This window comes from Daktulosphaira vitifoliae, unplaced genomic scaffold (genome assembly GCF_025091365.1).
Source record: "Daktulosphaira vitifoliae isolate Bord-2020 unplaced genomic scaffold, ASM2509136v1 Scaffold_4, whole genome shotgun sequence".
NCBI lineage: Eukaryota > Metazoa > Arthropoda > Insecta > Hemiptera > Phylloxeridae > Daktulosphaira > Daktulosphaira vitifoliae.
Genome location: NW_026099575.1, coordinates 30,189,731 through 30,206,061, shown reverse-complemented (window position 1 = coordinate 30,206,061; position 16,331 = coordinate 30,189,731). Strand labels below are relative to the sequence as shown.

General features: G+C 24.5%; 1 protein-coding gene across 5 annotated transcripts in view; it reads right to left on the bottom strand.

The window, feature by feature from the left end:
* LOC126903765 (band 4.1-like protein 4) overlaps positions 1-16,331 on the bottom strand; it is an 81,449-nt gene that overhangs the window by 25,328 nt on the left and 39,790 nt on the right. For all 5 annotated transcript variants that reach the window (XM_050682237.1, XM_050682233.1, XM_050682232.1 and 2 more), the window contains exons 3-5: positions 8,218-8,322; positions 8,070-8,112; positions 6,549-6,627 (exon numbers count right to left, since the gene is read on the bottom strand). In XM_050682237.1, coding sequence (XP_050538194.1) covers positions 6,549-6,627; positions 8,070-8,112; positions 8,218-8,322 — 227 coding nt within the window. The remainder of the gene's footprint in view (positions 1-6,548; positions 6,628-8,069; positions 8,113-8,217; positions 8,323-16,331) is intronic.

Below are 16,331 nucleotides of genomic sequence, written 5' to 3'. Positions count from 1 at the left end.
ATTTCGAAGTGCTACTTTTTATTAATCAAGTAACTTAACGACAGTAAAACGATTAGTATGGAAACGGCACACGCGACTCAGTAGAGTTGGGTACTAATTATTTAATACACCGACTACACATTACTGTCGTCGTTAGCCAAAGATAAAAACTGTAATTTAGACCTTTTGGTGTTCTAATGTACATTTTCCCCATAACCAACTCTAAAAAGTAAAAGTAAATTAGAAGGTTTAAGATTCCACAGATCGCACACCATGACAGCCAAGAGCCAAAATATTCAACTACTTCAAACAAAAATTTAATTCTACTTTGGAATAAAAATTATGACGCATAAAATATTTTATCTAAAGAACAGGTAAAAAGATAACAATTTTTAAAAAGATAAATTTTCATATATTTAATAATTCTACTGGACTGCCTTATAAAATAAAATTATAGATGTATAAAATCGAAAATATAAAACCAAGAATTTTGACACAAAAATAGCATATTTTTTAATACAGTAGCCAATTTCATCTTGACGACAAACTTAAGTTCGAAATTTTTTTTTCAAATAAAAGTATATTACATAAGAATTCATTTAAGATCTATATAAAAGTGTTAGTATTTCCGGAACATTTTCAAAAATTAAATTAAAAAGTTTAATTTTTTGTAGAAAAATTGTAATTTTCCATTACTGTGGGCAAGTGAAGGGTTAAATTTAAAAAAAAAATTTATCTTGATACATACATTTTTGATAAAGTTATGGTAGTTTTAAGTAAAAAAATTTGAAAAAATGTCAAAAATTACCGATTTTTACATTTGTAATTGTAATATTAGAGATTTTTTCCTTATACAGAGAATGATGGAAATTTTTTCAATTTCAAGTAATGTTTACGACTACATGCGATTTGTAATCTTTAGGCGTATCGTTGAAAGAAATCGATTTAGTGAGAGCTGAGAATAATTAGTAAAAGACACAAAAAAGTAAATAAATAAAATAAAAAAATCACATGACAATAAAATTAATACCTTCTCAAATTCGCATCAAAGCTAAAAAAAATTTCATTATTCTTTTAGAGTTGTACGACATAAAAAGAAATGTTTATTTTTCTGCACACACATCTTCTGGTTAATATTTTTATATTTCTATCACAATAAATAGCTATAACTTAATTTCATACTAATTCAAAATACTTGTAATAAAAAATATACTTATAATTAACATACAACTAGTTGAAGTAGCTAAAACTTTTTTTACTATAAAAATATACATTTATATTCATTGNCTACTTAAGCTAAAACTTTTTTTACTATAAAAATATACATTTATATTCATTGTTCTATTTAAAAAGATATACCTGTCAAAAAAGTACAACATAAAAGTTAACTATAAACTAAAAATTATTAATTATGGGCGTAATTATGCTAAAAGATGAATAAAAAAAGTATATTTGTATAAAAGAAGTACACCGATCAAAAATATTCTGATACTTAAACGAGTTTGAAAAAAAACTTTCATAATATTAATAAGTGGACACTAAACATAAATTTTACAAAATTCTTCGTCATTTTTTTTTATTTTTTAGAACAAAAAAATGTAAAAATGTACCAACATTTTCATGATGCAAATCCGTCAAATATACATCTATTATAAGACATTACGACTTGATTTAAACATTTTAATAACATAAAAATAGTCATAACGCATAATTTTATTTCACCAACAGTTTATATTTTGAGATAATAAAAATGTCCAAAATTCTAGGTGAAAAGTTGGATCATGATTTTTCTTACTATGATTATATTTTATTTTTACACTAGTTATATGTGTATGTTGCAATTAAAAAAAAAAGTTAACACCCGTTTAAAAGTACTTTTTTGTACTAAAAACGTTTAGTAAACTTTTTAGTAACTTTGATACTATAAAAGTTCATTTTTTGTTTTATTAATAACACATTTAATATAATTGTCAATGATTTTTTATGATTAAATTCATATAATTGATTTGATTTAAAACAATTTAGAATCACAAAATTTCAGATTAACTCTGACTAATAACAAATATAATAAAAACGGTAGCACAGTGGGGTGGTGGCATAGTTGGGTCTAGTATAGATGATATCTGACAGTGATTAAAATCACTATCATAAAAAATGCTTCGATGCAAATCTATAGATAGTGTTTAATTAAAAAAAAAAATTTGTTAAAATAGCATATTTTTGAATACGGTAGCCATTTCCGTATAGAAGATAGGTCGTTGGGACAAATTTTTTTTTTCATTTTATAGTATATAAAATAAGCTTTAATTTGATATATGTTTGAAGGACGCAGTATTTCCGGAACATTTTCAAAAATTAAGTTGAAAAAGTTAATTTTTGTAAAAAAGTTGCTATTTTAAATCCCCCCAATGAGAAGTTTAAGTGATAGATTTTCAAAAAAATGATATCAAATGAAAGGTAAATATCTAAGGTTTTAGTATAAAAAAAATTATGTTGATTTGTTGATTTTTCAAAAAGTTATGAAAGTTTTAAGAAATGAAAGTGAAAAAATTTCGAAAATTAGTGATTTTTAAATTTGTAATTTTTTTGGATATTTCCCCCATTTGCGGGGAACGAGGGAATTTTTTTCAATTTTTAAGGGTAATGTCTTCAACTAGACATTTGTGATCTTTTGACGTATTTTCGAAAGAAATCTGTCCAGTGAGAGCTGAGAAAAAGTGGCGACAGACATAAAAAAAAAAAACAAAAAAAAAAAAACACATCATAGTAAAATTAATACCTTCTCCGCTTCGCATCGAAGCTAATATTTGTTTATTTAAAATAATTTTTATCAATAAGCGATTTTCGAATCATTATAAAAATAATTTTATACGTTTATTTTGTGAAATTTTTATTTAAAAAGTTCTAAAATAATACTATTAAGTGGACATTAAATGTTAACAGTTATTTTATGGTTGTATACTTACACAAGCACATTTCAATTATCATAAGTAATATTAAGAAATATTTTCTTTGAGATAAGTTTTTTTGCTAGCTATGAAGTATTCTTAGTTTTTCATAGTTTGTAAAACTGAAATCCTGATGAAAATACCTTTTAGTTTAGATCTTGTATGTAGCACTAGAGTTTATTTTCATGACGTGGACTCCTCTTATACTAGTGAATTGTTTGTGTAACGACATCTTTGCCTACCTAACACCACATAGGGTTGATTTGTGTGCAATGGACTGCGACAAAAATATAATAACAAATATAATAATAATAAAAAAACAAACATTGCAAAATCATCTCGATCGAGTTTAATGAGCCAAACACAAAAGATTTTCTCTATACTTCCTTCCCATTTAAACTGTTATAATCGAATGTGAAACGGCGTTTAAATATTCAGAATGATCAACGAATATCAAATGGAAACTTATGACAACGCTGACAGAAATTATCTTCATATGTTTTAATTGGTTACCGATATCCTAGATTAAACAGAGTGTTCAGTAAGTAAGTAAATGGGTCAATTGTTACAAATATTGAGAACAGAAATCTGTTCATACTTAGAAAATTATCCCTTTATTTAAAAATTAAAAAATTACTATCAATTCACCAACTGAAAAGTTACGTTTAGAAAAATATCCAATTTAGGTAGTTCATAAAAGAAAACAAAACCAAAAGTATAAATATACACAATTTATATAAGATGTATAAAGTATATATATATAGTTTTTATAAACTGCAGTAAATGTTTTTGACCGTAAAATCAGAAACAATATCATAACACACGATATTATAAGTATATAAAAAATTTTTGACATAAATATTGTTTAAACATTGTCTCGGCGCTGCAAAAATGAATGTACATGATTATGAATTTTTATTCATGTAATAAATATTTAACGACCATTTTAGTCATAAAAATATCCTTAAATGGCATTTTAATCTCGTTCGTAATAAGAATTTTACACATTGACAGTTTGTATTACAGATAATTTTATTCAATACTCATTTTCCGATTAATCATAATGCATTGAAAACAATACAATTAAGTTATATCGATTAAATGTAATAAATAACTAGACAATAGATAAAGTACCAACATAGAAAATATAGTTCTGTTAAAACTATGAGCACTTAACGATGCATTTATGGGACTGATGTTTGTAACAAATGGTCTTAGGAGTAAGAAAGTTTTGCGTATGTCGGCAAAGTATAATGATTTTCGGATGTACATCCGGCACGGAAGTGCATCTTTGGGGATAGACGATAACGTTTCGGTGGATTTTACTCTTCAGCCAAAACCTATCCGCCTTCAATATACGAATACACTCAAGTATATATAATATGTTTTGAAAACAAATCAGAACTTTAAACTCATAAATTAGTTTTCAAGATCACACAGAAATTGCTATGTCAGAATACTCCAATTTATCTTAGGTTAAAACAACTCGATGTACATATATTATAATGTGTTCGTGTCAAGTGTTCAAAATGTGTGATTTATAAAATATAAGTTAGTAATATTGAATACATACTTGAAGAAAGACAAAAATACAAAATAAATAATAACTTATTTCGTTAGATTGAATTCAATCCTTTACTATATATGCCCCCACAAAATTAGTTGATCAAATCATAATAGTATATAATTTATATTATTAATTTTGATTTTACTAAGTGATTTTAAAATGGTCTACAAATCAACTCTTGCGTCACGTTAACATGTATAATTTCGTTAAACGATTCATGCACATAAAGAGCTCCGTAATTAATATCAATATAAATTTAACGACCATGAAGTCCTACATACTTAAGTAGTGTATATCAGGGTAATTCAAAAAAGTCAACCATCGAAATTTTAATAAAAACTATATTAACTTTATTATATACATTAAAAGAGTCATTTCATGAAAATTTAAGATTTTTAATAAAAGTTTTTCTGCTCGCTCAACGTGTTTTTAATATTTTTATCAAAAATACCCCAAAAACAAAAAAACGTCTTCTTTTATTAAATTTTTGGTAAAAAATTATGGTTAGAGTATCGTAGAAGTTTAATTTTTATTGTATCATATATTTTAGATCACACTTTGCTTATAAAAAAAAGTATAAGTTTTTGAAATTTTTTTTGTACTTATAATACAGAGTGTTCCATTGTGATTTACTAATTTGAATATATAAACTAATATTAAAAATAGTAAATTACGGTGAGACATCCTATATACATAATTATTAGCCAAACCGCATAAAAACATATTTTTTAATATTAAGCTACTTGTGACCTCTAGAAATATATCATATAAATACGATAATTTTGCTATAAAAATTAAACTATTTTGATATACTAATTACAATATTTAACCAAAAATTGAATAAAAGAAGATTTTTTTTTGTTTTTTTTGTATTTTGAATCAAAATACTGAAAACACGTTGAGTAACCAGAAAATTTTTTATTAAAAATCTCAAATTTTCACAGAATATCTTTTTTAATGCATATGATATAATTAAAATGGTTTCATTAAAATTTCGATGATCGACTTATGCAGTTATTTTATTTGTAATAATAAAAGTAAACTAAACGTATATTTATATAAATCTCCTTATAATTTCTTGATTAAAACGTTTATGAATTTTTTTTAAGACTAATATTTATAGATAAATATTATTTTATAAATAATATTTTATACTGATATCATTAACGCTTAATATTTCTTATTAAACGGTGATTTATAACATAAACATTTATATATGAAAATCAAGTTCTAGAATAAAATATTAATTTTCAAGAAAAAAAATTGTTTAGTTAAAATATTATGAAATTTTTATTCCTTGATATTAAGTATTATTTATCTATTAAGAACTATAAAGCTAATTTAAGATTCTTATCACTTGTTTACAATTGCTCCACTAATTTGGAGTAAATGCAAATTAGTAGTTATGTTTGAAAATTTATATTAAACATATATAAGTTATTCGTTTGAGTCAATAAATTGATAAATAGTATTTTGTTTGATTTTTAAATATTTTAGCTCTCGTTTTATGAAGCAAAATAAAAATGACATTTAAAGTTATTCAGTTATTAAATGTATTTTTTAAATAGATCTGCCAGATCTAAAACAATAAAATAATAGTCATAAATATTTACGTATTTTTAAAGCACACCAAATGCATGTATACAATTACTCCAGTGTAATACTTATAATGAGAAGTAAATGAAATAAAAATGCTACTAAATATAATTTAGATAATATTTATAGATAAATCGTATGTCTATAACTTATTTTTATATATCTATTTTAAATGAATTGAAAACCATCCAATTTATAAAAGTTGACAAACCATTTTTTTTTCAATAACTCATTTACTATTTTATAAATAAATATTATTTTATAATAAACTCAAAAATTGAAAACCAATTTATATATTCTAAATTAAAACAAGTTAATTTAAATGAATATAAATTATTTTATTTTATTATGAAACTCAAATTATATTTATTTATTTGGTTTAAAATATCAAGCTTGTTTACAATTACTTCACTCAATGCTAAAGCTCATAAATCAAAATAGAAATAAAACAATCTTACCTCGTGATTTCTTCAACGAGTTTACATGGGTCTGCTGCATAAAACTTCACTCCAAAGTAAAAAGTAAAATTTTCAATGTCTGTAATATAATGTTCGATAGATTAGTCATCCGTAACGTTTATATTCAATATTTATTTTAAATATTAATTCAAATTAAAAATTATTCATTGGTACGTTCACAAAATATTTTAATCACAATAATTGAACACCAGAAAAATCATAAAAAAAATCTATACAATGGATTTTATTAATAACTACAAAGTGATCAAGAAGAATATAAAAAAAAATAATGAATTACATAATATTATTAATAGAATACTTAAAATTTATAAATATATGGAGTTTTAACTATAATTTCATATTTTAAAAACTAATTTAGACTCATTCATAAGTAATGTCAATGAAGTCTTAAATATACTAGTTTATCTACTCCCACTGTTAAAATATACCTTAAGAAATTTATACATAAAATTAATAGCAAGCACATTTTACGGCTTCATAATACACGAGCAAGTACACTTCAAATGTGGCGTATGGTTTTTCCCCAAGGATACCGCGATCATTATTAAAAATTACTGGACTTCTTCAACAACGGTGTTTCATTAGCATATAGTGTTATACATTTTTTGCCTACACTATTTGACAATAATTTTGATTTACGACCACAAAGAATACCTTTTAACCCTTTTTAAAAATATAATAATTTTTAAAACGCATCAAGGCAGTAAATCCTAAATTAACCCCCAGAAAAGTATACTATTAACAAAAATCATATTTTCATAATATTAAAACATTACAGTTTTTATTCTAAATTCTTTGACTTTTGGTCTTATATTCGTCAAAAATATATTTTCTGGGAATCATTTTGATTTTTATTATTAATTCCTATGACATTACTTAAAAAAATGTCAAAATGTATAAATCGTTATTTTATACTTAAATCTCGTTAAAAGGCGTAAAGTAAAATGATCTATCGAAGTAAATAATGATTTTGAAAATCAAAAATTATTGCCTAGTAAATCATTTGGCAACTTGTTAATTGACATTTTTTAGCATTAAAACTGAACAGAGGATGCTATAGGTTTTTGTTGATACATAATATATGTATCTGTATTTTTTTAATGTTATCGATTAATAACGAAATTCTGTAATATAATATGAATTTGGGCAAGGTACTCGTAATTTTTGTAGTTATTATCAAAAACAAATTTTAGAGGGTTACATTACAAAAGGTCTCGTTATGGACATTGTCGAGAGTATCTAATAAACAATATTACGAGTGCCAATGCTGACAGGGGTCGCACCCAGGAAAAATTTATGAATTAACAATTACATTTTAACATTATTTGACCTCATTAATGAGCCACTAAACTTACACGCATGACTTTATTTCAATGAAACTATATATTTTTTACCTTTTTTCCTTTTACTGGTTTATTATTATAATATATAAAAACTAAGAAATAACTGAAAATTTAAACTACAAAAATTAGTAAATAAATAGAAATTAAAAATACACACCCTTCATTTGTTTTGATATTTTTTTAGATAAATCCAACCAATGCTGAAACAAAAATTAAATTATGTGTAAGATTTTTAAAATACTAAAGTATTATAAAATATTATTAAATCTAAAATATTAAAATGTAATAATTATTTTTGAACTCACTGTTTGGTTCTGAGTGTCCAGGTAGCGTAAACCAAAATAAGCCGTTTCTATGAGACTCAGATGTCTAACAACGACATCAAATACTTCTTGGCCATGACTAGAACCCTAAAAATATTAAACAATTTGCTTATTAATAAATGTAAATCATAACTTGTAAGCTAATCATACCAAGTCTTTTACAAATATCGGTTCATAACATAAATCACTAAAGATTATTAATTTTATTATAATCCTTACACGCAAATCTAAATATTATTATTTGATAAGTATAAAACACTTTTATAAATGATACAAATTTTATTTATTTTATATATTTTTTTGTATAAAAATGAAAACTACTTCAAATGTTAACTTCTCTATTTAAAACAAAATTGTTAAAGTAACTATAGAGCATTCTGTTTACATGAATACTATCATAACCCTAAAATGTCTGTAGATGTTTAAGTTGTTTTAACAAAACGATTACGATGATAAGAAACCATTTCTATGTTAACAAAAGGGTATGTCATTTTATGGTAAGATTGACAACCATACACTGCAAAATTATTTCTAATTTTGGGCAATTTATCTCATTTGACTTTCCTATGTAATCTTATACCATTATCGTACCTGAGCACCGTTAAGCAAAGTTCTTCACTCACAAAAAAATTAAAAAAATAATCATCTAACATTTTTGACACTTATATCTACAAATCATTTTATATAAGTTACGTATACAAATACTTACGAGTAAATACATCAAATTGATGAAATTTATCTGAACTTCCATCGTCATAACAATCAATGTCATCGACACTAATGTGAAATTCTAACGATAAGAATAAATATTTTAACTGTGATGTTTCATTTTAGAAGTTGCGAATATAAGCTTTAGAACGTTTTAACGTAGATGTTAGTATAACACCAAAGAGTCTTGGTAAAAACGAACTATAAAGCTAAAAAAAAGGTTATATAATCTTCATGATTTTTCGAACAACATAAAAGCACTGGTGTTGCTCGCATAAAACCGTTCATTCAATAGTTATTTTAAATGACATTGGATATAAAAAAAAGGTAAACGTAATAGCCAAAGAAAGTATAAAAACAGACTGATCCGACTACTAAAATCATGAATGCAAACTATAGAGGTCTCCCATAAAAGAATACTGAGTAAGCACATTTTGTTTGTGACCACACCTTCCGGCAATTAATATTAGGCATTTTCAATTGAAATGTTACAGATTCAAAAATTCAATAATGCTTTATAATTATCACGCTTTATTGTATTATTTCTTTATTTTAAAAATCGCGAATTTAAGATTACTACAGCCAAGCTGAATTAAGTAAATTTAAATTAAAGTAGACTTTCTATAAACAAACTCTCGAATACAACAAGAATATAAGTAAAGTTTTTAAATAAATATTTACTTGAAACTGTTGAAATATTGATCAAATTTTTATAAAAATATAAAAACAACATAAATGTTCAAAATAATTATTAGGAGAAACTAATTCAATAAATATTTTGTTGAAAAAATTCTCAGTTCTGTCAAAATTATCTTAACGTTTTTTTTAATACTACAGGATATGTATACTCGTTTAATACTCCAGCTGAGAAGAATAAAACACATTAGAACGAGCCATGAACGTAAATTATCAAAAGGAAATAAAGGAAAATGGACTAATAGAAAGAAAGGGTAGAGAAAAAGCCATAGAGAGTTTCCATTTCCGTGCTCGAGAAATGAGCTGCATACTTCAACACATATGCGGTCTGCACATGTATAATTCATGAAACGCGAAAACCATCAATCAAACAAAGCCTAACGTTGGTCAGTGTCTCTTAACTCTTATTCCTAAGACGTAAACAGTTTTGTAGAAACGAGGGTATGGTAAGAACTCTGTAAATGGTTCACATAAAGGAAGATTTTATCTGTTCACGATGGATATACTAGAAGTGGTAATAATAAAAACAATAGTGTAGTAGTATACTTCATGTATTTAAACATAGTCTTCGATTTATCAAAAACGCCATAAAATATGGAAGAGACCTTATAATAGGCAATTTCATCGAAATCCATTTTACCGTGTAAATAAAAACACTACTACAATACATACAACTCCGATCAATCATCTATATAATACGAAGGTTGTTACGAAATGTTTCACCATAACCATTGCAATTACATTAAATGTGTTCTCTTTGATGACTTCAATTGTAGTCTATGTTATTGAAACCATTGGACAGTATAAGTTTTTGAAGTAGTTTATTTGCTAATACTTGCTAAAGCTATTTTTAATATCTTTTATACTCGTATTTTGTAAACATATCCTAAATCGTGATCGGTGAAAGACATCTACATAAAGTTCTATTGTGGACAACCCGTACATTAGAGTTCTTCAAAATGTATCAGTTATTTTAAATATAACTTTGCTAACAAAGCCCCATAGTTAAACATGACTAAGGCTTTACTTTAAAGCATTATCGCCATGAATGATTAATGGGTAATAGAATTTATTTAAAATTGTTTTCTCGTACTATTATCATACTGAGTAAGAGTCAATGTGGGTCGATTATTATGTTTTTATCATGTCCATAACGGGTATCTCATTCGGCGTAGGAAATTATTGGCTTATTTGTTGGATGACAACATAAGTATGTTATAAATGTTACACTTATATGCCTACGCTTAGTCTCGTGATATCCTACACAGATCATATTATTATTGTACATATGTCAAAAATTCTATAATTTAAATATTATAATGTCATTATTTTAAAAATAATAATAATCTAAAACATTAAATAATCACAATTAATTAAAAATAATATTTAACAAAATCTTATAAAAAAATATATTAAAACATTTTTCAGCTTCTACGAGAATTATTCACTTCAAACCATTTTAAATTATAAGTAGACCATCAATAAATTAAATATGATTTAATTTTATCATATTTGTGAATTATTAAACGTGACTTAACATTAAAATCTTCTTATGAACAATAATGTGAAATTTATTTCCCCGTGGAAAAACATCAAGCTCATTAAAAGAAGAAATCGCTCGAGTAGATATCATTTAAAAACATTTTGACATCCATTTGTTTATAGGTCCCACAGGCACTGTTACCTACTACAAGGAACTGCGAACAGTGAATTTCATTTGCATAATAAATAAATGCAATACAATAAAACAGACACCGCTAGGTCGAGGTAAAACAATACAATATTAATGTTTATAATGTATGATATAATAAGTAATAATATCATTATAATAATTTTGTCTTATTTACTTCGTTGTATCGGTAAGATACCGAACACAAAGTATTTAAATTTATTTGACTTTATGTCTATTTTTACACTGTATTGTCCTTTTCACAGTATTCTAACTTGATACTGTTGTGCGTTTCTAAATCCAAATCATGTTACCAAAGCATATGATCTCATAAGGTTTGATTGAATTGAATATAATCAGTTTTAAACATTATAATAATTTGCAATCGCCTGTCTAGAATTGAACTTCTTGACAGCTCATTATGACAACACACGCTAATTGGACATCGCATACCATCAGACGCGATGGTGGGCTTAATTGACAAACTTTTTACAAGCATGAATCAAAGTTACAGCAAATAACTATGGTTAATGATGCCACACACGTCAGTTTTTTAATGAGTTATGCGATATTACAGAAACGCTTTCGTTGCAATATTGAAAACTCCTATATCAATTAAAATAAAAGTTATAAAAGTTAAAACTTTTACTCAATCATTTATTTTTTAGTTTTTGGTATTGCAAAGCCAATTTAAAAGGGAGTAAAGACTGTCAATAATTTGATTCAAACGCAATCAATTTTAAAACACAATTCCCTTTAATTTAAAATAAAATAGGACCTGAAAATGAATAATTAGCGTATTTCCGACAAAAACAAGCAAACACGTTTATTTTTAATGAAACACCTTGATAAACTATCAAGAAATCATTTAGTATTTATATTTGCTATCACTTTTAAAATTTGAATTTTTAATAATGCGATAAATTAATGGCTATAATTTATTGTTTATTGCTAAATGTTCTATAAATACTTCATATGAAATGAATACACAATTCATTAAATTACTGGTTGATATCAAAGTCTATATAATGCTTTAAGCAAAATATAATTTGTTCTTCAAAAACTATTTATCAAAATATATGAAACTAGTAAAGCCAATGTATATTATGAGACATGTATACATATGATGAAATAAAGTTTGAACGCAATAAGCTCCAAGGCAAATGATCAAATATACGAAACAAAAACAGTTAAGAACGGAAATTAATGCTTTGCTAGCTAACAATCATAAAAAATATAGATATATACAATTTATTATTTCGAATAAATGTTGACAAAAAGTTTAGAAAATCAAATAAATCCCTTGTTTTTAGCTCAAAATTAATGTTACTTTTAACATTTTAATTTTTAAAAGTATATAAATGTAATATAGTGTTAGAAGTACATAAATTTGTTGAATAAATATTTAGTACACAAAAAATAAACTTCTAACGTCATTATTACTCATGTTTAAACAAGATAAAAATTAATAATTTTATTCAGTAAAAATGTGTAATTTTATTCATTTGTAACTCATCTAAAAACATATATAAATAAATAAAAAAATAATTACTATATATTTTCCTTTGACGCTAATATATGTTATAATATACGATAATAGTAAGTTATTTGGTTGCTTCAAAAATTTCAAAAAAATTATTCAAATTTAAAATATATACATACCAAATACATACAATACTATCTGAAGCTAAGACTATTATTGTGGCACAACCAAGGATGGTTAAGGGTTTGTAACCCCCAAAATTATTTTCTGGTTACGCTAAATTAAGTATAATAGTCACTATTATAATTAATTTACCGAAATAAAATTCAACATTACAACATTCCTTAAAAAGAGTGGCCTGGCAATCATAGTTTACTAAATCTTAAAGTTCTCAAATTGTTTAAAATAAATACATTAAATACATAAATTAACAGTCATCAACTGAAAACGTATCCAACGAGTAAAAATTCACGTATAATAAAAATATTTATTTATTATTAGTGACCTATTACTACTTTGGAAAAGTTTTATAGTAATATTTTGAACTTTGGAAAAAAATAAGTAAAATCTTAAATATTTTGTTTTTAATCGCCTAAATTAATTTAACGTTGAACCAATGATAAAAATGATTAAAATTTAAAAATACATACAACAAATAATACTTATTTTTTCTTTAAAAGATACAACGTGGTTTTTCATTATCATCAATGTTTGTAATTAACAATAGAAATAAGATTAATTATCGTGTAACAACTCTTCCCACTATCCAAATATTAAAATGGAATCGAATGACGCTTGTAAAACAATAAGTCCAACATCTTGTTAGTTTGTATAAGTATTTTCATTAATTTTAGCATATGCTACCAATCGTGTCATTTAAGCTGTTTTGTTTCAAACATCAGCAAGACTGTCATAATGTTACTTGAATTATGCCAAGAGATTATATTAATAGTATAAAACATGAATGTTTTATATTAAGTATTAAGGAAAAAAAATATTCAACATATAAAAAAATACATTTATATAATTATAGTACGACATTCAGACTCATCACTTAAATTAAGTTTATTACCGTTAATTTCGAATTATTGAAACATGTTTCGGTATAAATCGTATAATTTCCTATGATGAATACCGATGAAGCAAAATACTTGTGTTACTGCGCTTTTTCTTTTTAAGAAATAAAAGTAATGTCGTGAGCACGATTTCCTCTCCAAGGTATGTAATTTTACCAATACACCGTTATTTTATGGATAAAAATTTTATTAGTCGCAACTACTGGAATGTAATTATTTTAAATGTTATAGTAGTTTCGGAGAAATAATTTACAATTTTTAAAGTATATTAATTAAATTATTTTGAAGTCTTTGTTAGCATGGCGTTCGTTATTATATGTTGCAGTTTATATTAGAACTGAGATTAGAGGTGCTGAAAGATGAAACTTCTCTCGTTATTTTAACCATCACCAAAAAAGGAAAGCAGTAAATGCGAACTCGGGGAGTTTTACATTCCAACACTACCCTTCATACGGTGACTTGCGGTTACTTAACGTGGGTTGACGGCGGTCAGGTAAGTGTGTGTCAACTTCTAACCAAAAGCCGTGAGACGTTGTCTTACGAGATAAAATAAACTATACTTTATGTTTGACGCGAAGACAACGTTAGAAATTGTAAATATCCGACTTCCAGATTCGAGTTAAGAAAAAAACCTTTTTCACTCAAACAAGCCGTGTCAGAAGAAAAGCAACAACAACAATTTATTTAAATAGCATTCACCATTAAGTATTTAAAACAAACAATTATTATTCAACTCAACCATTCTGTAATGAAGTAAAAACAAATGTTGTTTTAAACCATGCTGATAAATATTTACATTAGGATGTTATAAAATTATGAAACCAATTACGATCAGATTGAAATAATTAAAAGTTTCTTAGACAAACAATCTCAAAAAAGCTATTTTAAGAGGGTATGATTTCATGGCGGGGCTTAGATAATAATATTGAGATTAAACTCTTTATATAATAAAAATTAAATATAATTTAAAATTAAACTTGGATTGTTATAAATTAATTAGTAACTACTAATTTAAAATTACTTTTCTTCAGGCCATAATATAATAAAAATGACAGTTAACCAGTCAAAAAATTACAAACAAAAGTATAAAATAAACACATAATATAAAAAGTATAATAATAAGAAATAGTTCCTCATTATGTGTTCATTATTGTGTAAAAATAATAAATCCGGTGGCTGTTGTGTTATATAATTACAATATTATATTTTAAAGTATGTAAAAAGTTTAAAATATTATAGAAACTATTTTAGCTTCGATGGTAGCTGAAAAGGTATTAATTTTACAATGATATGTTTTTTTTTGTAACTGTTGCCACTTTTTCTCAGCTCTCAATGGACCGATTTCTTTCAACGATGCGTAAAAAAGATCACAAATCGTATATAGTTGAAGACATTACCACCAAAAATTTTTTTTAATTAAAAATCTCAAAATTTATAATAGTATATAATTCAATTTTATATTGAATTATACAGTAAAATCAAATCAGTAAAACAAAATAATTTTTAATGATTATAGACCAATATATACTTTACTAAACCAAATTTTTATGCTGATTTCAAGTCTGAAATAAGATTTTTTCTATTACCTCTTTTTTGAGATTATTACTAATTAGAAAAAAATAAAAAAATAAATTTAAACAAATTTTATTTAACATATTATTATTGATATTTAATTAGTATAACCTGTGCAAAATTCCAATTCAAAATGATATTTTTAACTTATTTTTTTGATCCTTTAAAATTGATTTTTATAAAAGTTTATAATTTTAAAAAGTTAAATTTTTAAACACAATTTTAGAATTTATATTATTAAATAGAAGTGTTAATAAGTATTTCTATACAACTCTTGGTGTTTAAATAATTATTATATCGATATACTGCACATAATACACTCTGCTCGTTACGTATTTTTTAAATTAAAATATGTTTATTGATTATTCATACGTAACATACTTATCAATGATAAATAATTGTATTTCATTAATTGCAACCAAAATATTAACAATAATTTTTTTTTATTCACAAAACGAAAATATATATAAAAACATTAAAAGTATAAGGAAAATTAAGTAAAAACCAAAGTAAAAAATTAAAATACATAAGTGCATAATAATAATTTAAAATAAAAAAAAATTAAATCATAATATGTGTAATGTACAATCAGAACAATAAAAATATTAATTAATCAGGAAATAATTATTTAAATTACACTTTTCATAAGTAGGGATATAATCAATAAATACTTTTTAAGGAAAAAGAACCTCTTTTTATTTCTTTCATAAGTAATTCTCTATTACTAAGTTGTCTGTCTTCGGATCTGGAAAGTGTATTTTTAATAAGTTTGGTATCAACAGACTGGCTTGTAAAACCGTACTTTTGATCATTATTAAATTTAGATTCAGTATAAGATTTATTTTTTTCATTTTCTTTAATTATAATATCAATTTGACCAAAAAATTTATGG